This window comes from Vidua chalybeata, chromosome 4 (genome assembly GCF_026979565.1).
Source record: "Vidua chalybeata isolate OUT-0048 chromosome 4, bVidCha1 merged haplotype, whole genome shotgun sequence".
Lineage (NCBI taxonomy): Eukaryota > Metazoa > Chordata > Aves > Passeriformes > Viduidae > Vidua > Vidua chalybeata.
Genome location: NC_071533.1, coordinates 5,290,699 through 5,317,069, shown reverse-complemented (window position 1 = coordinate 5,317,069; position 26,371 = coordinate 5,290,699). Strand labels below are relative to the sequence as shown.

The 26,371-nt window shown below is 40.1% G+C and overlaps 1 protein-coding gene across 5 annotated transcripts in view; it reads left to right on the top strand.

The window, feature by feature from the left end:
• LIN54 (lin-54 DREAM MuvB core complex component) overlaps positions 1-26,371 on the top strand; it is a 39,728-nt gene that overhangs the window by 2,780 nt on the left and 10,577 nt on the right. The window contains exons 1-6 of one of the 5 annotated variants that reach the window (XM_053941791.1): positions 5,332-5,365; positions 12,855-13,582; positions 19,116-19,236; positions 21,894-22,039; positions 23,470-23,625; positions 25,873-26,089. In XM_053941791.1, the coding sequence (XP_053797766.1) occupies positions 12,890-13,582; positions 19,116-19,236; positions 21,894-22,039; positions 23,470-23,625; positions 25,873-26,089 (1,333 nt within the window). In that variant the 5' untranslated portion in view covers positions 5,332-5,365; positions 12,855-12,889. Of the gene's footprint in view, positions 1-5,331; positions 5,366-5,884; positions 5,907-12,854; positions 13,583-19,115; positions 19,237-21,893; positions 22,040-23,469; positions 23,626-25,872; positions 26,090-26,371 lie in introns of those variants that run through there. The other 4 variants (XM_053941788.1, XM_053941787.1, XM_053941789.1 and 1 more) reach the window with 4 other exon arrangements.

The following is a 26,371-nucleotide window of genomic DNA, read 5'->3' as shown; positions in this document are numbered from 1 at the left end:
TAGTTTCAGGAGCTCCCAAAGAGAAGTGGAAAATGTTTCTTGAATTCTTGTTTCAAAAGTTTCTATTTTGCCAGGCCTTATATTTGAATAGCTTGGTTTCCTCAGTTGCTCAGAAAGCTGATAAGCAGCATGTGGCTTTCAGTACAGCCTGTGACTAGGCTTGCTCACCTGACGTCATTAGAAGTCTGGAAAGGAATGTTCTTGCACAAGAAAGAGGGAGACTAACAGAATAATCCCTTGATTAGTTGTGGGGTGTAAAGCTACATGAAGTAGAGATTCCCATGTTCCAGGTCTGGATGTAGATTGGTAGCTCCTTAATTTGTGCATCACTCCCCTTCAGAAGCCATCCTGCTATTGCACGTGTTGCTGCCCATATGAGGGGTATGCCCTTAGTGCTGGGCTCTGCTTTGATCTGTTGTACGAGTTCTAGGTACATACAGAATCCCCATTTTTAGGGACTGACTGTTTTGGGGTTTCTATTCCTTTGGAGCAACAGCAGTTTCTGTTACAGACTCGAGAAGTCTGTCTTCCTTGGGTGAAACTTGTTTCTGTGAAAAGTCTTTAATGTGTGATCCCTTGGTGCTGCTCTGGTGCTCCCAGACTTTGAACAGAGCTGTCTCAGCACATTGACTCACCAGAATTTGTTTACTACTTTGTGGATTAGTTTTCTTCCTGGGTTGGACACCAGTGTCAGTGGCATAGAGAAAATGGCTTTGTGACAACCTACAGTTGGTTTTGGATGACTTTGCTCCTGCCTGGCTCCTTCATCTGGATGTTTGCTAGCACAAGGAGGGAAAACGGATGGAAACAAAAAGGCAGATGCTGAAGGTGGACAGGAGACCTTGAGCAGTAGTGCTGGCTTAGAACACACAAGGAGTTGAAATACAGGGAAAGTACTGCTGCTGCTCATGCACACACAAAGTAGCAAATGATGCTATTTGAAGTAACCGTGCAATAAAGGTATTGCTAGGATATTGCTCACACTAAGTCCTATAAAATTGTAGCAGGTGCTTGTTTTATTAGTGTATAATTATCAGTTTGTTGACATATAAGGTTTTTTTAGCTTTTGCTTTTCCTTTTAAAATTATAATGGAAGCATAAATGACTCAGAGCTTGCCAAGGGAAGAAGGATGTCTTCATAACTGGTATGTGGACAAGTTGGTTTGTTGGTTTTTTTTTTCTCTGTCCAGTCTTAAAAAGAAATCAGCTAGCACCTCTATTATAAACATGGCAGTGGAAACATGAGCTTAAGCAATCTTCTCATGGTAAAAAAATGAAACAAAGCCAAAAACCTCAACTGTGTAATATAAAATTCTCATATATGTATCACTTGACAAGTGTCAGTTTAACACGTAGGAGTTGCTAATTTGTGTACCTTGCCCATTCTTCTGATCTGCTGCACACAGTTGTTTGTGTGGAGTCTCAGGCAGTGAGCACTCACTTAGCAGAATGTAGAGTAATGGGAAGGGAATGGTGTGCGTTGGTTGAGGGAATTATGGTTGCCTTGGGAACTATTTTGTGACTATAGATGGTTAATTTGTGGTAGAAGAACACCTGGTATTTTCTTAAGTATTCCTTGTAAACGTTGGAAAAAAGACTGGATACTTACACTGGTTATGTATTCAGCATTTGATAAGGAATGAGGTTGAGTTTTTTTCTTTGCTATTGTTTGCCATTGGTATTGTATTTTCTAAACCTAGAGCCGTGGTCCTCAGGGAAGCATGCAGACAAACTGCCTCCATGACTTGTCTTATGTGGGCATTGGGAAAGAGAATGGAAATTTTGTCTGTGTTCCACATACATATTTTGTTACTGTGTTAAAGCTATTTGCTTTCACTCTGCTATTACATATGCAAACATGGTGAGTTTGTAGTCTTAGATGATTAATTTTTCCACTTACCCTTGTTAATCATAGCTTCCTCATGGATTCATCTTTGTCTGGTTTCATGACATGCATTTTATTAAAGCATCTCTAGCTCAGTAAGCTTAAACAAAAGCCTCTCTGTTGAAAAAACACAGTGCTGAGTGATTTTGTAATTCTTTGCTTTATGACAAAACAAACTTCAGTTTTAGAGACAAAACATAGAGTGTCAGAGAGAGTAAGAAAACGGGGAATGCCTAAAATGAGTGACACTATTTTACCCATTATTGGAAAAAACAGCAAAATTGAAGAATGGCAGTTAATTAGGAGAAATGTAGTACAGCAAGATCACCTGCATGCAATTGTGCTCTTTCATTTGACAATATGCCAGCAGAGCGGGATGAGTCTTGATTATACATATACTTCTGTGGAGGCTTTTCTAGCAAATGAATGAAAGCATGTCTGGTGTCAATAGTTTCTTAAGAACTGCATTTCCTATTTTTTTTTTGTGTCGTTCTTTGTAAATTTCAGTTGCCTGGAATAGTTGATGTGCTTGTTTGTATTTGTCAAAAAGGGATGAGAGAACACAGCAAATAAGGAGATTACCTAGCCTGTTCTTTAGTTTGTTTGCTTATAAAATGACCCAATAAAAGGATTTGTTTCTCTAAGATTTAATTGTTTTCCCCTTGAAATCAACTTAGGCAAACAAGTGACCTTCACTTTCTAAACTGTGACTTGATTCTACTTTGCATAGGTAGGTGTTCTAAATCCTTTGCACTAGCAAGCAGTCAAGAATCTCTGGGAACTATGAACCTTGTGCTGGTAGGCATTGATCTTCTCCTGAAATAAGTTTTCTCTTTGCTAGGAGAATGCCTGGACCATTAAATGACCAGTGGGTGATTTTTCCATTTGCAGAGATTAGTTTTGGTGCCAGTAGTGTGAACTGGCTACACTGCAATGACCAGCAAGGCTGAAGTCAGTTTTGCAGTCAAAGTTTGTCACTTCTGTTTCTTATGGACAAAACAAAATGTGGATTTCCCCAGGAGAGAAGCAGAAAATAGGCAAGAGGGAGGCTACCTGTGAATTTTTACCATTTTGAATGACTGGGAAAAATAAGAGCTCATTCTTTGCTGAGCAGGGAGGTGAGTTTTGATGTTATGTCAGCAAAAAGAAATAGGTTGAATAAAAGGTTTTGACAAATTGGATGTCCTGGATTCTTAACAAAAATTCTTAATGACATTGATAAATGCAGATGCTATAGAATTTTACAGAAAGACATCCCATAGTTATTTTCAAGTTCTATTGCTGCTGCTGAATTGGTTTCAGTGGACTGTACAGTTTGTCACAGAGCTGTTTGGGTGTGTGTCCTGAGCTGGATTGTGGGAGAATTTCACAGAGTGACAGCCTGTGGTTCAGGTGTGTCCAGCTCTTTGTGGGTGTGAGGTGCTGTTCACTGTGTAGTGATGAACTAGGGCAGCTGAGTCACACAGAGAACCTGCCAAGCTGCAGGTCAGCTCCAGTGTCCTGTCATATGTTAATCACTGTTAATCTCCAATCCTCAAAATTATGAACTGACAAAAGCTGTCAAAAAAAAAAAAAAGTTGGCAAAAGCTTCTTTTGTATATACAAATTGGTTTTAGATGTAGTAAAGAGCTAGATCTTGCTACATTAAAAAAAAGCCAAACAACTTTTCCCATGGAAAAAATACAGTTAAGGCTTTGCATACTATTGTTTCTTCATTTAGTAATTCTGAGAAAGAGATGAACATTCTGGATCGGTATCAGCTCAGACAGTGTGGTGGTGACTTGTCCAATGGGTGGTTGAGCATGTCTGCCATGAAAATCAAATTTGGAAGGGTAGCCTGTAAAGACATATTTGGGGCTTTTCTCAAGGCCTGCTGCTTGTTTAGGTTGGGTATTAGGAAAGGGTTTTCCTCCCCCAGAGAGTGATTGAGCACTGGAACAGCTTCCCTGTGAGCAGCATGGAGGGTGCATGCAAAGAGCTCTTCTTCCTAGGTGGCATTGGCATATTGTGTGGAATAAAGCTTCTCCAGGGGTAGAATAAGATACAGTGTCAATATGTTGCTGTGTCACTTCCAGCATACTGAAAACAAAGGTTGTAAGGGATACAGTGTAGTCCTAGTCACTGAAATGTTTCTTTCTGGCTAGTCCTGTCTGTAAGTTTTTGGGGGTTTTTGAAGTGCTTATCCAAAGCTGTTGGTTTTCTTACCAACAGCTAATGAAAACGTATGAGTTTGTTTCAGAAGCTCTTCAACTTGTTGTGTAATGACACATGAGACTTCAGAGGTCTGAGCAGCCTGCATTTGAAGTGACCCACATGGTACTGGAGCAGGGATGAAGATTCCACAGAAATTCCTGTTTCTCCTGTTGAATTGATTTCAACTCAAAATCTTAATGTGGAATTTCATTCCACAAAGGTCAGTCAGCTATTGCACAGTCATAGTTGTTTAAGTAAGTTTTCCCAAAAGGAATACAGAGGTGCTTTATCTAGAGCTTGAAGTGGGAAGGAGGTGTTAATAGTAGTTTTTGAAGGAATCTGAATGAAGTCCTGGTTTGCCTGCAGGTGAGCTATTTATCTTCAGCTCAACCCTTCTGCAAGTGAATATATTCTGTACTTGTGGAGTGTTGTCATGTTTAAAGCTGGTAGAACTGCTGAGACTGCAGCTAGAAGCATGTTTTCCTGCAAATCACTGCAAAGTAACTGTTCAGGCTATCTTTATTTTTGTTTTAATGCTCCACTTGAGTCAAAAATGAAGAAAGCCAATCTAGATAAGTTTAAAAAGTGGTAGTGGCCATAGCAGCTTTCACTGCTGTTCAAATCTTGACAGCACTACCTTTAAAGCACTGCACTTTTTTGTCTTAAGGTTTTTCTCTAGTTTTCATCTCTGTGGTGTTCTAACTTTGAAAAGGATCATGATTGCATAAGACACATAAGAAATTAAGCTTTTAGGACAAAATTTTCTGTGCATTTTAGCTTTTTTTTTTTAATTAAATACCTCACTGAAATCAGTGTAATGGGGGGGGGTTTGTTTCAGTTAGAATTAACTTCATGTATTGTAGCTAACTGGGCAGTGCTAGTGTAGTATAGGTGAGATGCACTTGGATCATCATTGTGCTTCCCAGTTGGCAAAGTCTCAATAAAAATGGTAGGTTAGGATTCTGTTATGATGAACTCTTGTTCATAAATACACTTCTAAAATGTACTCTTGCTGAAATTGCTGGCAGCAAGCCTGAGCTTAAGGGTGTGTAATATGATAACACCTGCTGAAAGTCTGTGAGGAACTTGATATCAAGTCTATGGTGGTAGTTTTCACACTTGTTCAGGGCTCATGGTGTGATATTGCTGTGTCCTCTGAATTCTTCTGTAGCCTCACATTCAAGAGGTGTCTGGAGTTTGGAAAGCAAGACCTTTATTCAAGCTATATATAGAAGACAAAAATCTGCATTTTTTTGGGCCTAGTGATAAGAACTCCTCACATTTCAGGTTTGTTTGGTTTTTGTTTTTTTATCAGTCAAGCTAAGTTCACTACATATTTATTCAATGTAACTTTAGATTTGTAATGCCTTACTATTGGCCTACTAAATGCAGCAAAAAATTAAATTACTTGAAGTTATTTTAAGGTTTTTTCCTTTTGGTCTCACCCCAAAGTTTGTATGGAACATAAGGTTAGAAGCACTTGATTAAATGTAAAAACCCTGGAATCCACGAACCCAAAATTTGGATTGTTCACTGTCATGAACATCTTCAGAATGCATTTGGTGGTCGTAGCACCTGTGCACTTCTGTGTTTTAGCTTTTGTGCTATGGCATGTTTTGAAAATGACTGAAACTGGCGTGCAAACCAAGGGAAGGGTGAAGGGGAATGTTGTTATTTTTAGTTTCTATTTTATTTTTAGTTTGCCTAAAGCTCTACTTGAAAGTAGAACATTGTTTCCCATTACAGAAGGCAATCCAAACTGCTTTGAAGTATTCTGCTGCACGGAATGTTATTTCCAGTACTTTCCTGGAAAGTTGCTGTGAGTGAGGTGTGTGGTAAACAAGCAGTGTTTAAGACTTTAATGACTCTGAGTGAGTGCTTGGAGTTTTGTTGTGTTTTGTTCCCTAATACTGCTCAGTACCTCTCAACAGCTGGAATGTTCTTCCTTAATAATCTCATTTTGTAATAGGTAGTACCTTTGGGCAATGTAGTATTATTTTCTTGTGATGGAAAGGGGGTTGTCCAATCCAGAGCTAGATATTCCTGTGTTTTGAAATGCTGGTTTTCTAGGAAACAATGCACTCACTTGTACATGTAATGTAATTCAACCATTTGCAATTTGTATGACATGTTGCTTTTATCCAAAACCTAGTTATAGCTTTTTTCCTTTTTCTTTCCACCTTCTATTTTGCCTGAAAGGCTCTGACTAATGGGGATTTTTGGTTATGTACTCTTTCTAAGGACCTTGTTAGTTTAATTGTAAAAATTGCTTTTGTACTTGGTTTGTGTAATTGAATTTCTATGGTATCATGCTGAGATTCCTTCTATGTGAGAAATAGTTTTGATGTGAAGAAAACAGCTATAGGTCACAGGATAGCTGAGTCTTAAAGTGTATTTGTAGCAGCTATTGTGGTGAAGGAAGAAGATGCAGTTGTGTAAAACATTTCTATTTTGAAGACAGTAAGACATGAATACTTTTGAAAACTTGAATTTTTTTTTCTTTACAGCATGTCTGCAAAGAACATAATCTCTTTCTTCTTCTGTGTATTGGGTTTTTTGAGCAGGAGTGGGTGCTCATGTTTTAAGTGTACTATTATCTGTTAATTATAGCAGCATGGAGAGCTTACTAAGTGTTCCATGGTTGAATAATTGCAACATGCTTTTATTTTTTATTTCCACTGGATTGTACTTAAATTGTCGCAGCTTCCAGCTGCTCACAGAAACACAGAATGGGTGGGGTTGGAAGGGACCTCTTTAGATCATCTAGTCTAACAGAACCTAGGGCAGGCTACATGTGTTTGTGTCTAGGTGGGTTTCTGCAGAAGAGGACACACTGCAGGCCCTCCAGGCTGTGAGGTCTAGATAGTGACCCCACTGTTGCTAATTCACCCCAGGATACTATTGGCCTTCTTGGCCAGAGGGGCACACACTGCTGGCTTGCATGGAACTGCTCCCCTGGAACTTCCAGGTCCTTCTCCACAGAGCTGCTTTCCAGCAGGTAAGCCCCCAGCCTGTGCTGGTGTGTGGATTATACCTCACCAGATGTAGGACCCTGCACTTACTTTTGATGAATTTCATTAGGTTCCTCTCTGTCCAAGTCTCACTGAATTGTAGCACAACCTCTTGATGTATTAGCCACACCTCCCAGTTTTGAATCATCCACAAACTTGCTGAGGAAGCACTCTGTCCCTTCATCCAGATCATTTAACAAGTTCTGCAGGACCAGACCCAGCACTGACCCCTTGGAGAACACTGCTGGCTGCAGATCTCCAACCAGACTGCTCCAGATCACAGCCCTCGGTTTCCCTCTTCCGACAACTTTAGTCTAAAACTCTCTTCACCATCCAGACTAGCCTATGGACAAAGATCCCTTTCTTTTCTCTGTCAGATGGATCCCCCAGTCCCTCACAGACCAGGTTTCTGAAGCAAGTCCCATGGTCTGAGCACCCAAACCCCTGCTGGCAGCAAAGGGAGTAGATGGGGCTGCCTTAGCTCCAGCATCTTTCCTGCTGTGATGGGTATTTCCTCTTTGTCTGCAGAGCAGCGAAGCAGTTTGGTAAGGGCACCTCAGCCTTTGGGAGAAGTCTCTTCCTTCTGCCTGTCCTTGCCATTACAAGCCTCCATTCTTCAGCATTATTTCTCCTATCTCTTCTGGGTGTGCTGCTGGGGGGGAGTTTTTGGCTCTTTGGCTGTGGACTGTGAGTCTCCTGCAGCCTGTGCTTGGAACCAAGAATCCAACTCTTTCCTACCACCTGCTGCAGGAGATCCAGCACCTTTTACAGACAGGTCTGCTACCTGTCCCTGCCCTGGCAGAAAGGTCTAGGCACTGGCACTTGAGGGCTGGGCATTTCAAATTGCTTAATCTTGAAGTATTAAGGTCCCAAAAAATCAGATTTCTTCAGCTCGGCAGCCTTCAGGAGTTTACGTATCTGCCAGGATTGGAGAGAGCAGATAAGCAGAAGCTGAACAATTTGAAAAGCAATATCTTTAAGCAACTAAGATGTAGTTGACAGCATTTCATACTTCTCACTTAAATCATCAAGGATCCATTCTGTATTTCCCTTTTTTTCTCCTGCTCTTGACTTTGTTCTAATGAATGGACTTAGGAAGGAAATATATTGTGTTTTTAAACCTTTGTTAGTTAAGGTTTTATGCCAATTTTATGAATGCAACCATGTAATGTGGGATTTTTGAGTTTAAAAATCCTCACGTGTGAGCCATAGCCTGCTTGCAGTCCTCTGCTGCACCTTGATTGGAAAGAGAAGAGATGGTGTTGGCACATTTATGTCTCAGCTATGGAAAATCAAAATGCCACCCCTTTTGTACTGACTAACTAGTTGATCCTGCATTCTTTTATATGCATTTTCATTAGAGTCCACTGTACTTGCAGTGAACAATTACTTGTTAGGTTGTTCACTCCTACTTTTCTGCCATTCTTCTGACTCAGGTTTTCAGCCTCACTCTGCCCTTTCTTGGGGGCAGGCTTCATTGTTCTTCTTCATACTTCTTTTTAAGGGTTTTTGCACAGTTTTAGCTCAGAAGTTGAAAATACTTGCTCTTGCTGGCTCTTAAGGGTGCTACTCTTAAGTGTATCTGTCCCAGCTTTAAAGAACTACTTACAGATACTGCTGTATCTGGCAATGATACTTAGTTTCACTTAGCATTTTCTTACTGCTCCCAAGAGAATCCCTGCTGCTTCAGGGGTAACTTAGATGAGTTGCATTTTTTGATTTTGGGTGGTGTGGGTTTGTGTTGTACTTCAAGAGGTGTTCATATAAAAACTGTTACTGATCTGGCTTCCTTATTTTCTGGTGAAAGCAATACTTGGGAATTTGGTTAAAAAATGAGCATTGCCAGTGACTCAAGGCAGGTCTGGCCAGTGTTCCTAGATGTGTTGGGTTAGACCAGAGTGTTCCCACAGCTGAGCACCACCAGGCCAGCAGCCACAAATGATGATGAGTGCCTTGGCTCTCTGCTCTGTTGTCATGGCCTTGCTAACATGCATCACCTTCCCAGGAATTCATGTAAAGCTGGTCTCAGCAGCCTTGTTTCTGTATAATCTGAATTTATAAAGGTGTGTTTTGCTTGCCTGCAGTACATAGCCCTGCTGGTAGCTTTGTAACCTGTCACCCTATTCAAACTGCTCATATTTGCAGGCAGGTAGGTTGGCTATTCTTAATGAAACTGAGACATTTCTGCGTGTAATAAAATGCAGTTATTGTAAAGTACAAGACATTTTTATGTCTTGCATTTTGTTTACTTCTTTGTAGATCACTGTGCTTAATTATATTGATTTTTTTTTTTTCCCCTGTGGCTGTTCTGGTGTTTTATCAACAAGGATGTTGATATGATTGATCTCAATACTTTTAACAGAGTTTCTTAGAGATTTTGCAGTGACATGCTAGTGATGGAGAAAAAAGATCATAATTCACAGATACCTGTCAGACACCATTCTGTATTTTTGCCTACAATCCTGATCTTCTTTATCCTCTTCCTTAGAAATCCTCTTTATCTTTTATACCATCATATATATATTTTTCTTCCTGAATATCAAGGATAGGAATCTGTTTTATGAGTAAGATGATGATCATAGGTGGTTTGCTCAAGCTGAGAGTTTGTTCCTCTCCTTCTTACCCTACCTAGCATTTTTCAAAGTTGTTGGTCCGGGACTTTACTGACAATATGCTTTAGTCTCTAACTTTTTTTTTTATGTGTTTGGCTGGTTGGATGTTCTGAGCTAGCTGTGTTTACAAATCTTCATTATGTAATTATTTTTTTTTTGTGAACTTTTGTTTAATTGTGTGGCCATTATTTTTTAGGCTATAATAATCTGTTTAGTAATCTGAACCTAGGATATTTGCTGAGTTTCCCAGTCTGAATCTTAAACACTTGCTTGGTCTAGACTGGTTTTTTCCTTCAAGCTTTGACTAAACATGTAGTGATGCATCTTTTCAAGGGGTTGTAGTTAGCACTTGTGCATTATTCAGTACTCAAAACATAGCTGCTGAAGTGAAGGAAACTTTGAAGGGTTTAAAGAGTTAAAACTATTTGCTACCCTTTCTTGACAATCTCAAGGCTGTTAGGATCTTAAAAGAGGTTGGCACGCTTTTACTGTTGGTAATCGCTTTAGCAGAGGAGCTGGAAAAATGGAAACTGTATAAAAGCATTAGTAAAAAATAAACAGCTGAACTGTTGAGAAATCCTGGCTAGATACCAAGAAGTAAAAATCTGCAGGGATGCTGAAGTTGCCTTTGACAGCAGCCGCTGGTGTAGCCAGGATGAAATTTTCATTGTTGCCTTTCACCTATCTATTCCAGTCGTGTCCAACCTGCAATGAAGAAATTGACCAAGTGGGTTGTGTTATGGTTCTTTTTTTGCTATTGTTGAGCACACTAGCCTGAATACAATAATGAAAGCTAAGTTTAAAATTGCCTGATAACTGCAAAATCTTCCTATGTGATTGCCATAAGTTGTTAATCCAGTAACTATGAGTAATGTTTCTTTCCTTTTCACTTCTCAGTTTCTAATTCCAGACTAGATGTGGTATTTCTTTTTCTTCTGCATTCTGACTTGCAGTGGTTAGTTTGGAGTCAAAATGCTGTTTAAAAGCCTGACTCCATGTATTTTAATATAAATATGCTGTCAACTAGATATAGGTATTTTATAAGCCCTTACTGCTTTGTTACATGACCAAATGGCAAGGGTAAAGAATGCAAATAACTGATGAACTATAAAACTACTTAGATATATTTAAGTATTTTACGGTCATACTGTTAAAAGATGCTAATAATGCTTTTCCTTTTGGGAAAAACGTGTACAAATGGAAAACAAAAGCAAGTTATTTAAAACTATTTATAATTACAGAGTGAGGTGGATTTCCCACTGTCTGATTTAGATGATTCTCTCCTTTTCAAACTTGGAGGCAATCATTGCATGGATTGTGCTTGACACTAAGAGTCTAACTTCTGGATCCAAGCCCTATGGGCATATCAGTAGAGAACAGGATGATGCTTTGGTTTGAGGTTTTTTTTTTTTTTTTTTTTGTCTGAAATAGTTTGAAGTTTTACTATATGGGCCGCAAGCCTTTGCAAGTAGCTGAGGTGACAGGCAAGTGACACAGCTCAGAAGAAGACCTAGTGACCTTAACATATGCTGTCTTCAAAAACAGCCTACTTTGGAGTAATCATCTATGCAGTTAACCTCTTTGACTTTAAGGCAGCAATATGATACTATTACTAATGTGTCCCTCCAAGCTGGCTGTTTTGTCTAGGGCTGCTTACCAGGGCTGGCATCACTGTGCAGGCATTACTGGGGGAGAAATGCTTTCCATAGGAGGTATTTCTGGCAGTGACATTAGATAACTTTGTATCTTTAAATGCCTGCCAATAAGTGAGCTGCGAGTTTGACTGTCAGTGCAGTTCTTTCAGAGCTCAGGCTTCTTGAGTGTCAGGGCAGTTTGGTCTGGCTGGCACTCTGAGGTGAGGGGGTCAGAGTGGCACCCTTGGCAATCAGGGAGGCCAGGACTGTTCCAGCATAGTCTCTGGAGCTCGGTGTGGAAACTGTGTAATTCTAGCAGGGCTTTTTTCCCCAATCCTTCCACCTCGTGGGTGAAATGCAGCTGTTCTGTAGCTAGCTGCTGTACAAAACGGCCCCACAATGACTCCAGAGGAAATAATGCTGCTTCGGCATTTGGTCAGTATTTTCACCGGCACAGTTCCTCATGAATTAGTATTAAAACTCAGCTCTGCTTTTCCTAGCAAGTAGGAAACAGAATTTGTAAGGGTTTTGTCCCCTTGAGCTTATAATTAGTACTCAGGAGCATGTAGGCAGACCCACGTGGTGTGCTCACCCATCCGGGGCCCAAGTGTGCTCATGGGGTCAGCAAGTGCAGAAAATGCCTTATTAAGCTGATCTGTTTTCAGACTCTTGACACTGATACAGCTTTAGGGGAATGGTGACCATTTCCAGCAATGTCTGTAAGGTTTCTCAAGTGGCTTTGAATCTGAATTTGAGTGCTCTTAAAAAGAATTCCTTTTTTTTTTTTCATAAGGTGTGTTATTTGTTTTATGTTTAGAACACCTTTCAAATGAATAATGAATTTTGTGTTATAAATTTTCTGGTGAGTATTGAGGTAAAAAAATTACTGAGCTCTTCTTTTCATAGCCAGCATCAAGGGATTATCTCTTCATCTTGTGAGTGGCAGGGCTTTGGCTTGACCCTGTGGTAGGTGGCTGTTGATTGAGCTTTTGGGGTTGTTCAAGTCCATCACTAAACAGTGATTTGTTTTTCTCCGAGATTTCCAAAATGAAAATTTGGCGATAATGCTACATCTGGTATGGATAATAAGTCTCTTGAGCAAGATAACCTGCTAATCAATGTTGGCATGTACGAGAAGACATCATCATCTATTAGATTTTTTTAAAGCTGTTTAACTCTTGCTTCATACTTCAGTGAGTTTAGATGTATGTGCCCATATTTTCAGGTGAGAAGCACTGCTTCTTTATGTACTGTGGTGTGAAGAGTGGAGTGGTAATGCCTTTATTTTACTTCAGCAAATGATATTGTAAAGGTTTGATATAAGTTATTACTGAGACTCAATTCAGCTTAGTATGTTACATTTTGATAACAGTTTTTTTTCCCATTATATCCCTCCTGTGCATGCATAATCCTTTCAGTCTGAAAAAAATTGACTGTATTTTCTTCTTTGGTAATATTATTCATAAAGCTTTGAAAATATGTGTTTTCTGGAAGCCAATAACTTTTTAAAATATTGCAGTACCTGCTCCGGCCATCACTGCCACAGCTACTAAGATGGAGGTGGTTTCAGCAGAAGTGAACAGCTTGCTCCCCGAGGAAATCATGGACACGGGCATAACTCTGGTGGAAGATGATGGCATCGAGGCTGTTATCGTGTCTTCGCCGATGGGAGAGTCTATCCCCATGGAAACAGAACTGGAAGAAATAGTGAACGTAAACTCCAGCAGCGACTCCTCGGCCACAACTACTGCCACAGTCACCACGGAATCGGCCCCTGCACCCAGCAGCCACTCAGGAGATACAGCACTGACCACCACAGCCCCAAGCCCTGATGTGAATGCAGCTGTAAAGCCTGCCTTCCCAGGTGGCCTCCATAAACTTGGTGCTCAGACCCCCGTCACTATCTCAGCTAATCAGATTATTCTGAACAAGGCCACTGATATTAAAATAGGCAGTCAGAGTATTAAACCAGATGGGCAAAAGCTGATTGTAACAACTTTGGGCAAGTCTGGCCAGCCTATTGTTTTAGCATTACCCCACAGCCAGCTCCCGCAGTCGCAGAAGGCCGTGTCCCAAGCCCAAGGTGGAGACTCCAAGGTACAAGGCCAGCAGATCAAAGTTGTCATTGGAGGTCGGTCGGAAGTGAAACCTGTTGTGGGTGTCTCAGCTTTGACACAGGGAAGTCAGCTGATAAACACTGCGGCCCAGCCCTCTGTCTTGCAGTCCCAGCAAGTAAAAACAGTACAGGTAAAATGAGTTATGCTGATGAAACTTCTTAAAACCAGTTCTGTTGCTGCAGTTGTTGTCTGTTTCCTGCACTGATTGGCACACTGTTGCTTTCAGCCTTTGCATTTATTCTTTGTATTAAAAAAATACAATACTGCTCTTAGCCCATGCTTTCATCTGTGGATATGTTTGCCATTTTATGCTGTTTGCCTCTAGCTACTGTCTAGAAACTTAGGGTTTGCCTCAGAGAAAGTGAACTATTCAGTAAATTGAAGATAATTTTCTCATTATTTTCATTTTATAAAAATAAATTCTACATACTTTCAGGAAGACTGAATTCAAGTTTATATGCCTGTTGTCGTTTATTCAAAGTATAGCCTCCATTATGGAAGAGTAGCTTCTGCCTATTATGTTCAGTTTGTTTAAATAAACTCTCTGAAAAAAACTTCTAGCATCTGAAAAAGATCAGAAGGGTGTATATGGTCTGTCTCAAATCTAGTTATCATAAGCTGAACATTCAAGGTTTTGTTCCCAATCTCTGGCATGGATCTTGAGATATTTGAAGCCACAGAGAATCTACTTGGATCTGAAAATGTGTTGAAAAGACTTGGGTTATGACCCAAAGGGTCTGATTCTCATCTGTTGTGTGGCAGAATTAAATGTGAGTGACTTTGTTCTATTGGCAGTGACGCAGAAATGAGACTTCTTAAAGTGAAGGACAAGTAGAACTCAGTGCAGATTATGATAGGAAAATATTTATTTTACTGTCTAAATGAAATGAGAAATTAAACTCTTAAGTATGCTATTAAAAATAATCAGCTGCACATAAAAATGACAAAGTTTAAAGAATTTTATTAGCCAAATGTTCCTTGATTAGTATTTCATGGCAGGTGAATAAGATCAATTCTGAATATTTTCTCTAAAGTTGCAGATGATTTCTACTGCACCAATTTCTACTTTCTCCTTTTTTGTTGCTACATCATATCTGGAAACATATTTAATAATGGCCATTTGAAACATAGATGATTGTCACTATAGTTTTCAAGAAAGTCTCTGCTCTTTAGTCATCATAAGAACATTTAAGAATGGATCAGTTCCTGTTACTTGGCTTCATTATTCACTGCCAAGTGACAGATACAGGAAACTGAGAAGGACTTAGCTGTGATGTGGTTTTTCCTTGCATGAGATGATTTGTGCTGTCAGTGACTGAAATCAGCAGCTTGGCCATTGACCTCTGTGATTTACCATTGGGAATTCTACACGTTCCTTAGCAGAAGCTCTTACTAATGAATTTGCATCCATTTTTAAATCTAGTTAATTGCAGTCTGGGTAAATTTGTTTTCTTGTGGTTTCTTTTTGTTAAGCCATTGGTTCCCTTTGCAAAACAGACTGAATTGTTAGCATTTGACATTGCTTTTTTCCTACAAGGAGAGGAGGGAGTAGAAATGAAAAGCAAGAAGAAAAGGTTAGCACCCGATATTGCAGGGGAAATGATTACATTAGCACTTCATAGACAGTGCTTTTCCCTGTAGAAAATTTCTGAAGTGTCAGAGTGACATATGAGGCTGGGTGAGTGATTCTGGCTCTACTCTACCCTGAATGACAGGGGAGGTAACCCACACCTTGAGTCCCTGTCTTAGAAAATGAAGTGATTCATTTACCTCATCACCCTGAACCAGCCCCTTAAACTTTCAGTGAATGGAAAAGGAGGATGTGAATGCCTCCCTGACTCCTCCTCCCTTGTGTAATTTATCTCTTGTAATCAGGTATTTCAGATGGAGGGCAGCACAAGACTTTGACTTGGTGCTGAGAATGAACTGGTACAGATTAGATGTCAAAGGGCTTTTATCAGTTCTTGTGGTCACTCTCATAAAGGCTTTGTGTATCATTAGAGAAACTCAATTGCCTTGACACCTAATCTAATCTTGTAATCTAATTGTGATAGTTGAAATCTCAGCACCTGAGGCATAATTGGTAGAGTTCAGCAAATTGTTTCTTGGAATTTGACTCCTTCTTTGCTTACAGTTCTAGATGTATGAGACTCTGAAGTGTTAAGTGTGGCAGGGCCTTTGGCCTTATCTATATCCAGAGGTTAATTACTGTCCTTATAGCAACTTGTCCTGATTTGAAACTAGTGCCATGGATGTGTGAAAAAAAACTGCTGGGCAAGTACATCTGCTTTCAGCCTGTGGCTCTTGTCTGCCTACAGCCTTAAAAGTGGTGGTGTGCCTGCTGCTCTACTGCTTTAGTCCAGGTTTATTAAGCAGCAGTTTGGCCTTGCACATGACTCTGAACCGTGTGTCCGACACATCACCATGGCTGCTGTTAAGTCTGTCTTGTGCTTGTTTTGTGTGGTAACTGGCTCTGGTTTTAACAGTGTCCATAGCATTGTTGCTACCATGGCAAGGCAGCTGCTAAGCCATCGTTGTGGCTTTTTTTCGTCATTGAAAAGGGACCTTGTGCACTCCCTAACCTCAAACTCCCATTCCTAGCTCAGTTTCTTAATCTCTGAAGTTAAGGTGTTCTTTTCCATTTCTAGGGTCCCTGATTTTTCATACTAGGCCAAATATAAACGACCTAGAGAGTGGATACATGGACAGGCTCCCAACAGGTCATCTAGGGAGTGGATTTACAGTGTATTAGCTCCTCTGTGGTAGTTGACTATGTGGATATCCAGCAGTAAATGTGAGGTACGAGTGTGCCTATTTCTGTGTGAATAGAGCAGTCTGAAAACAAAGTTCAGCTGTATGAACTTGCTAGTTCATATTTAGTGGAGAGTGTTTAGGAAGACAAAACTTGACCCTTGAAGTCAAGTTGCTTGCAGGTAGATCTCTTGACTTCTGTAGGGGAAAGAAGGTTGGTGTGCGCTCCTAAATATAATAACATTCCTACAGAAGAGCTTGTTGCTCCAGGGAATATATTTGCAGTCTAACTCAAAGTAACTTGCAGAGAGCATGCTTAGCTTACATAGGCAGGGGGATAATGTTAAGCTCCTTGTGATCACTACAGGCAATGGCAAAGTGCTCCAGAGAACTTGCCCATTCTGAAGTATCAGAGTGGCATCTTGATTATTTCCTCTGGCTTCTCCAGTCTTTACTGAAATGGGCAGTGAGTTTCCCAGTGGTGTGGAGAAGCTTCTCCCTGGTGGCTGGGATTGTCCAGTGCCATAAAACTCAGAAAGGCTTGCTTGGCAGCAGGTAGGGGCAGGAGTGCTCTTCCTCATTTATAACCAACCACATTTGTCTTGCTGTTTCCTAAGCCCTGAAGGGATTCACTTGTATATTAGACCTCCCTCTTTGTAGACAAAACAGCAGGGGGAAATTTATTTGAGGAGGATACTGCAAGTCGAGTATGAGCGAAGCAGGGCTACTTGTGTTGATCTGTTATTTTGGGATTTTAAAGTTTTTTTTCTGAAATACTTTGTGTTAATGGTTGGTAGTATTTTACATACATTCGTGTAAGTCTTTTAAGCACATTTATTGACTGTTACTGGGAAACAACTGCTGTTATCCAGAGCTGGCTGTTCTGCTGAGTGCTCATCATGTTCTGAGCTAGACTTAGTTCTCACTTCAGAGAAAAAGCAATAGCAGTTGAGTTGCAATAATACCTTATGGCAAGGTAAGATTAATTTAAGCAAAACAGAAATCTCAAATCAAGCAGATGAAATGTGTAGAATTGATCAGAAATTAAAGTGTGTCCAAGCTGAAAAAAAAAAATTACGGCTAAAATGCTTGCTCATCTCTCAGCTCTATCTGTGCTAAGATAATTGAATCGTTGAAATTTAGAAATGACTTTGAGTTAAATTTGTGAACAGGGCTGTGAATGAAGCTTGCTTCTTCAAACAACTTATGTTTCAAAGTTTTACTTAGTATATTTCCAAAAAGAACAGGTTTATTTCTCCTCTGTTTCATTTTAGCGCCTTGACAATTGTATATCACCCATAAAGCACCTACTATGCCTGAGGAGCACTTGTAGTGTAACTGTGGAGCAGCATGTGGCTTCCTTTAAATGAGATCCATTCTCTGGGAGTGCCTGGTGTCAGAGCTCCTCCTTGCTGGCTTCTCTGGCTGGCTGTAGCTCAGGCACACAGAAGTGCCCTTGGCTTTCTACACCAGCCTGCTGGGAGGGCTCCAGTGCCATAGCAGAGGGAGCTCCAGCTTCCCTGGCCGTGCCATGGCTGTGCTGTTGGGAGCTGGGGCAGCCTCAGGTGTGCTCTTTGTGGAGCAGCTGAGGAATTTATGTGCTGCTGAATATTTTGAATGGTTTTGCCTTAGGTGGTTGAAAAAAAGGTGTTTTCAGGCAACAAATTCTATAGATAGGGGTTTGTGGAGGAAACCATAACTTCCAGCCTACTCAATTGCTTCATTTGAGTACTTGTAACTTACTCAGGCTGTTGAAAGTAGCTGTCAGCTCTGTATCTTTGCATGTCAGGCAGATTTCTGATTTAGCTGCTTGAGTAAGAAAGGTGGCTCTGTGTCCTTGAGAGGTGGCTCCCCATGTGGATGCTCATGTTGTGCCTTTCTGATATTGCTGGAGTTGATGGCTAGTGCCCATGGGATGTGGTGGAGGAGAGGCAGCACGTACCTCACCTGTGGGGTGGGCAGGTGTAAGGGCTTCAGTAAATGTGAGCACACAGCCTTCCAGTGTGCTCACATAGACTCAGGCCACATCCACAGGCAGCCTCTGCAGTCAGCAGCTTAAAAGTCTTTGGAAAAAGTCAACCTCTAAATTGAACTATTCGCTAACTGGGTGCCAGTGTATAAAAACTGTTGGAATAAATGCATCTGATAGTTAACTTCTCTCAGTGTGGAAGAGGAGAAAAATCTTCTTTAAAACTTTAAAGACTATACACTCCTGCTTACAAAGATTTCAAGATGAAATGATCTGTCATTGAATTGCTGTACATGTTCTTGGTCCAGCTGTGTTTCAGGAGACTGGATAGCAATATGAAAACAGATCCCCTTGTACCTGGAGGTAGCCAACTGATTTGTTCTTGGCTAGTGAGTACTCAAAACTTGCAGGCACTGATGATCCATGTGCTTTTGGGGAACTGTTGCAGAAAGCATTTTCCCCATTTGCAAAACAAGTGTGCTGCTATGTCAAAATGGTCAAGAGATGTTTCAGAGCAGTAGTGGTCATAGTTAAATCACTGGGGACAACTTTTGTCCTGGTTGGCTCAAAAAGAAGTGACTTCATTTAAAGTATCAGATACTCAGAGTTGTGTATTTAATTTTAACATTTTTGTGTAGACCAACCACACGTGAGAAATAATTTCAGCGTCTTGAAGATGAGGTGTTTGCACAAAAAGCTATCTCCTGAAAAAGCTGAGAGGGATTTGGCTATCCTATTTTGGTAGCTGTCATTCTGAGGTGTCAAGGATAATCTCCTAGTTCGTTCCATAAAGAGAAGTGGAGATGAAATGCAAGATACACAGTTATTCTTCTAATTGTGTGTGCAAGTATTGCCCTTTTTAATTTTTAATGTACTTAACAATACAATAATTTAGATCCAAAATGCTCAAGTTACTTTAGATCTTTTTTCCTCCATCTTTTAGATTGCGAAGAAGACTCGAACCCCAACTTCTGGCCCGGTGATCACCAAGCTGATATTTGCAAAACCAATCAATAGCAAAGCTGTTACAGGGCAGACCACTCAAGTGTCACCAGTCATTGCAGGTTGTACTACTTTGACTTGTTTTGCTTTGCCATTTTTTAAAGGCTTTTCAAAGAAATGGTAATTGTAGAAATTCTTCTGTCTCAACACTTTTACTGTAGTTTCTGTCAAAGTACATCAAGCAATTGAAAAAAAAAATCAGAAAACTTTTTTGGTAGAAGCAGATAAATACAGTTGTTGGTACCTTTATATTTAGCTCATTTAGAATAATCTTGGGAATTGCAGAGTTGCTTTTACTGCAAGGTACTTTTAGTTCATGGATTTTGGGGAGGAGAAAAAAATACCCCAGAGCCACGGAAAAGATTACTTGATGAACAGAAAGTATTTGTAGAAACATTTTATAAGTACACAGGGGGAAAGGGAGACAAATACTTTTGTATTATTTTAATCTGCTTATAGTTGGACTTAAATGTAATACATGCAAGTAACAGAAAAAAAATGTTTGAATGAAGAAAATGAATAAACCTGTGTTGTTTTTGTTAAGTTGCTGACCTACTTCAAAAATAACAATTGCAGAAGTATCTAGGAAAGTAATTAAGGCAAATAACAAATGGTCTTTCTGTTTGGAAAACAACTCTATATATCCTTATAAAAAAAATAAAAAAAAAATAAAAGCCCAACTGACCACAGAAGAACAGCAAAAACACCAACAAAATTAAAGAAAAAAACATAGTGTAATACCTTGTATATAATGGCAGTGTATCTGTTGCTAAACATCTTACCCATCTAAATTTTCTGAAAAAGACAAATGTAGGAAGCTGGAGTTGTCTTTAGAGCTTTGAAAGATGTCTAACTGCTTACAGATTGATCAGCCTAAGTAGGCCTAAAATCTTTTCCAGGTATTTAAAACAAATTTGTTAAGTCTTTACAGCACTGGGACTTGAGCTGGTTTTAAAAAGGATGCTACTGTCTCTATTCAAAACTCTGATAGATGCCAGTGAATGGCACATAGCTGGAACATAATCTCTTTCCTGAGTTGTCAGGCTGCAGGCAGCCTGACATGTGTTTCAGGTGAAAGAGGAATTCCCCATCCCGCTCCCAGTTTGTCCTCTTTCTCAAATGCCCTACCAAATATATGGACCTGTAAGAAGATTGAATTAAGTGGTTTGTGTGTTTAAAAAAACAATCCAAACAAACAAAAAACCCACCCCAAAAACATTAAAAATTACTTGCAGTTTTTAAATCAGTATTTTGAAAAAATCACCTGTGCACGAGCCATCACCAAAACCACCACTGGGAGGTAAAGTTGCTTCATTAATTGAGAGGGAAATCTGTAAATACCAGTTTTCTCTCACCATTCCAAACAGCCAGCACAGCTTGCCAGCTTTGAGAGGCTGGGATCACTTTAGAGAAAGTGTAACATTTGTGGTTTGTGTTTTGATTTTTTTTATGCATGTTTTCCTGAATCTGATAAATATTTTTAATTGTCTGAAAATACCTGCAAGCTGAGGTGGAAGTTGTAAACTTGAAAGACTTGTCAACATAAGCAACCAGATTCTCTTTAGGAAGCTGATGCCAAGGAGGAGATGTAGTGAGAAGGGGGAAAGCTGTCACCAAGAAAATAACTCAAAGAATTGAAACCTCTAGATGGTGAAATTCCCTGCAGACTGACATTCTTCAGGTTGCATATGGCTTTAGCAGCTGCTGGCAACTATCTATGCTGTTAGTTAGACTGCACAAAAGTGGTTATTTTAGAGCACACAGACTTCAGAAGAAATCAACTTGCCATGACGATAGTGCTTCTTTGTTCACTTTAATTGTTATGCCACTAGTTGATTTTGGATGGAAAAGTTATGCTGGTATTTGTTTGTTTCTTTCTTATTTTTATAAATGTAGTACAAGAGAATGGGTGACAGAAGCTATAACAAATGAGTCTGAACCAAAGTGGAGCAGAGGAAAGCTCAGTGGTCAAGCATTCTTTGGAAAGAAACTTAGAAAGTATGGAGAAAAAAAAATTATTTTCCATTCTGGGAGCTTGCGATATTCCTGAAACTGATGTCATGATTTGGAGCTGCCGTTTTTGATGTTTACTCTTCTTTGGCATTGTAAAAAGTGAGAGAATATATGAAAACACACATGAAAACATAGGTGGTAGTGTGACTAAAATCTGTTAGGCAGTGAAAGAGGCAACTATCAACAGAGAAAAGAAAAAAACCCAAAAACCTCAGAGCTGATTGTAGACAGACCAAACATCTTTTTCTTGGTCACTGTAACACAGCTCGTGTTTGATGGCTGAGGTTTCAAAGGAAGTAGTCTCCCACAGATGCTCAGTTTCTCTGTGCATTGGCAGCAGCCCAGGGCTTTCCCAGGAAACTGCCAGCTGGCTGGGTGTTTGTGTGTGGTGCAGGTGTACTGGAGGGCTCTGCTCCTCAGGATGCTGTCCTGGCTGTCAGGAATTATCAGCTGAATGGCACAGAAAGCTCGACGTGCATTTTGGCTCTTTTTTTCCAGCCCGAGAAAACTGTCTTTTTGTTTGTAATAACAGCAATTGTTTTCTTCTTTGTTGCTAAATCTAAATTAAAGAATGCCAGTGTCCTTCCTGTCAGGTCGTACACTCTCAGAAGTAGGGATAAATTGCACAAATGGCAGGGAAAACTTTGCTTTAAAAGTTACTGTGACCAGGGATAACTGGAGCTGATGGTATCTTCATTGTTTATAGGTAGGGTTTTTTCACAGTCTGCTCCAGGGACACCACCAAAGACAATAACCATCTCTGAGAGTGGAGTCATTGGATCATCTTTGAGCACAACAACACAACAGACACCGAATAAAATAGCTATCTCACCACTCAAATCCCCCAATAAGGTAAGGACTGTTCTGGCTGCAGCCTTCTATCCCTCCTGCACAGTGGTCTGAATGGAGTTCTCTGTGTCTTTGCTACAAGCTGTTTATTATCTCTGCAGAGATAATAAACATGTCTCCAGAGTCCATAAAAATATCTCCAGAGTCTCCATTTTGCATCACAATGCTCTGTGGTAATGCCCTAATTTAGTTTTTTTCCAACTGGCTCCCTTACTATGGTTTTAAGTAGATATGCATTACTGCATAGTTTCCCTTTCTTGCCATTCCCTAAGCATCGATTCTGAGAGCAGCTGTTCACTCTTAGCCAAGCACTCAAATTATTTTTAATGCCTTCATAAAACGTCAACAGGCTGTTTAAGAGGAGGTCAGCACTTATTAACCATGGCCTGCTACTGCACAGGCAATTTAGTCTTCCCTGATCACTTCTAAAGTAAATGAGGTTTGCAATGGTCCTTGCACAGAGCTGGAGATTGGCACAGGTCAGGGTGACTCTGGTGCTTTAGATTTGATAATTGTCTTGAGAAGAGGAATATTGCTGGAGAAAGGGAGGTAGGGGGACAAGATGCACAGTGCAGGCAAACTAAAATCTCATGTATAAAAACAAAGTGAGAATAAAGAATTATTTTAGTTTGGCTATGCTTTAGTGATTCAATGTTATACAGATGGAGTAAAAGTCTTGTGTTTGACAATTATTAGTAAGAGAAGCAACATAAAGAAGTTAAGTTTTATTCTAAAGTTACTTTTTTTAACTAGAAGTGAGTGTGAAGGGTTACCTCTTGAATTTACTGTTGATAAGCAATTCTAAGTATCTGATTTTTCTTAAAATATAAGGAAGTTTAGAACAGAAAGTAGAAAACCAGGCTTGGAAGGGATGTGGTTCTATAGAGTGTTTAAACACTGCACTCTGCAGAAATGTGGTCAGAAGACTGGATCTCTGTGGGAAACTGCAGTGTAGATTTGAAAGTACTGATATTCTTATACTTTGCTGAATTGGTAGTGTGAGGTGAGAATTTTCTTTTGAACAGCTTTTCTTTAAAATTCCTATTTATGATGAAATAGTCATTGTACCAATTATAATGCCTTTATTTAGAAGATCCCTCTTGACAATGCTCAAGCTTTAATGGGACAATTTCCTTTAAAAAACTCAACAAAACAAATGGAAAGACAACCCCTTACTCCCACTCAGATGCTGTGCTAGATTTCTACAGGAGCCTTTTGGTGCTGGAAACCAGTGATGCCTTCAAGTTCCTAAGGGCTCTCTTAGCTGTTGTTACAGCTGGACCCGTGTGAGTTGTGGTTAAATGCAGCACCCTTGCTCACAGAAAGAGCCCTGTTCTGGTGGAGAGCTGTGCTGTCCTGAGGAGGGGAATGTGTATGTACAGGCTCCTGTATCCTGCACAGAGGTTTAAACTGCTTTTTGTTTTGCCAAGCAGCTAACAGTGGTGTCAGTGGCCTCCCAGCCTCCCAGCTCCCCCCAGAAGACGGTGGGCGTCCCACTGAATGTAGCGTTAGGACAGCAGATCCTCACAGTGCAGCAGTCAGCACCCTCCTCCCCTGGGAAGGCTATAGTCAACCACACAACCACCCAGGTACAGACTGACTTTCCTTTGTCTTCTGCTGTGTCTGTGTCATTGCTTGCTGGAAACTGGAGTGTTGGACCACGGCTTGGCAGCAGTCTGTCCGCCGGTGTTCTTGGAATGGTGTTTGCTTAGGAATTGGCAACAGCAATGCCCCAAGGAGTGTACACTTCTTCAGCTGAGGGGTGCAAACCATTGCAAGCCCATACAAGGGTGTGCTGTTAGGAAGTAGCTTTCCAACCTGGAAAGCCCCACTTGGTGCAAATTCTTGTTTCTGTGTACTGAATCTCCCAAGTCACATGAAGAACTCTGACACGAGGAGGAGTTCTTTGGGTGGTTCTCTCTCTTCTGCCACTGCCTAGGGATGCTTTCCAGGTATTGCTGAGGTTTGAAGCAGTGGAGTTCATAATCCTGCTGTAGAGATCTGGACTTAAACCTACAGAACCAGAAATTATTTATTTCCTGTGTCTCATTTCTAGAAAAACGGGGTTTTCCATAATAGCTTTTATAAAAAGCTTTGCATTTATTAATCACAAGACAAAACTGACCTTTCTTACAAATGACAGTTTTTGCTGTTTTCCTCTTTTGTGATCTTAGGTAAATCTTTTTCTATCACAATATCTGTTCTCTTGTTCTGGTAAACACGAAGGGATGTGTATGGATATAAATATATCCAGAGTATGGATATAGCTGGGAGTGGACACGCATGTACAGCATGAGACCAGAGACTCAGACAGATTTTCCCAGTCTTATCTTACTGATACAGGAAATAATTGGAATGCTGATATTGGAGTATGGACACCATAGAAATTTGAACTGTTTTTTTCCCCAGGGAAAACTGTCTTCTGAAATAGTTGTTAAAAGGTTAAGTCTCTCTAATGCAAGCACTCTAAATGAGAAAATGGAGATGTCTGTGGGAGTTCCTGTTGCAAAGCTATCTGACACAACACAAGGGCTTCACCTGTCTTCACTGGGCTCAAAAACATGCCTTTAGGAAGAACTGTCTCTTGAATTTTACAATTTTCCCAGTTGTCCTTGGATAGCAGCTGCTCATTTGTGTGCTAGAGAGAACTGGTCTCCCTTTGATAATGTCTGTGACTGTGCTTGCACATAGTGCTTATTTTGATGCTCTGGCTTGTTAAGATATAAAATGTCTTAAGAAAAATAAAAAATTCCAAGAAAACACCTTTTAGAAGAGCAGGGTTGTTTTTCTAGTAAAATGTGTGCAAAATGAGATTTCATTCATGTAGTTGCTTGAAAACTGGGCAGCTGGGAAAATGTTCCCATAAGAATTCACATCATACTGTCAACCAAATGTAATACTTAAACTTGATGTCAAGGACAATATGCTTTATACCAATAATAAAAGATTATGATAATAAAAAGCTGACCTTTAAAAAAAGTTAAATGGAAGGAGAAAAAGGAAGAAATCAAGGTTTGAGGTTGAGCAAGTCTGGGAAAAGAGGCTGTTATCAAACCAGTAGACTTAGGAATGTGTATAAATGAAATAAAACTTTCTTGTTATCAGTTTGTAGTTTGAGAAAAGTTGGAAAGATGAACTTTTGCAAATTCCAGGTATACTGATACTCCAGCTGTAAGGTAGCACAGGTCTGCTGAGCTCCCTTTCTTTCAGCATTTTGCCTTTTTTTCTTAATGAATTTGTTTTGCTACTCCTCATTGTTCTTGCTTCTTTCATTTCTCAGCTTGTACTCTTTCTGATGTCCATCAGTTATGGATTCTGTTTCCTTTTCCTCTCAAGGGTTGCACAATGATTTCTGTGGATTACTTACAAATTATCTTAACAGGACATATCTGTACACACACACAGATAAATTATGATGCAGTCCAGACAAACTGTTCTGCAAGTTCTTACCATGTGCTTTTAATAGTAGGAATATTTCTGTGTTTGGTTGGTTGATTGTGGAAGACAAACCAAGCCATGTTCTATGTAGTCACTTGAAATAGTTTTGGCAGATGTATCTTGTGGACTGAGTCACCCTATTCATGTAAATACTAGTTTACTCTGGTGTTTGGTGTAGAGCATTGAAAATGGAACTCAGTTTACTCTGAGCTGTTGAGAGGCATTTAATCTCTTTGCATCTGTTCTACTTTTGAAAACAAAAAGAGGGTAACTGTCTTCCCTCTCAAGGGTACGAATGGCATGCTAGAGTTGCTCACTAACAAATTGAGAAATAAACCTGTTGATGTTCTTTCTGCCTTTGTACAAGTAACTTTGTGCTGTCTGTGTTGGTTTAACAGGCTGTGAAATCAGCAGTGCAGACCATTACTGTAGGAGGAGTGGGTACATCTCAATTTAAGACAATTATTCCCTTGGCAACTGCACCCAATGTTCAGCAGATTCAGGTACCTGGAAGCAAGTTCCATTATGTCAGACTCGTTACTGCCACAACAGCCAGTAGTTCAACCCAATCTGCCAGTCAAAATCCCAGTACGAATACTCAGCCTCTGCAACAGGGTAAGTGCTGGTGGTAACGTTGTCTGAAGCCTCTGTTGGGTTTTTCTTTCATGTTTGTTCTGTAACAATTAAAATGAATACATAACAGAGATCTGTGAAGACTGCCAGATGTACTTGGTTTTGTGGTAAGGCTTCCATAAATTCCATATTCTGCTGCTACCTCTTGTCTTTATGTGAAAATGCTCCTCTGTATCAAATTGCTCTGTAGCTGGGCCTGAATCCTGGGATCATTTTAGGTTGCTTTTCCCTAGTTCACCGGATTTGTGAGTGGTTCATGGCCTC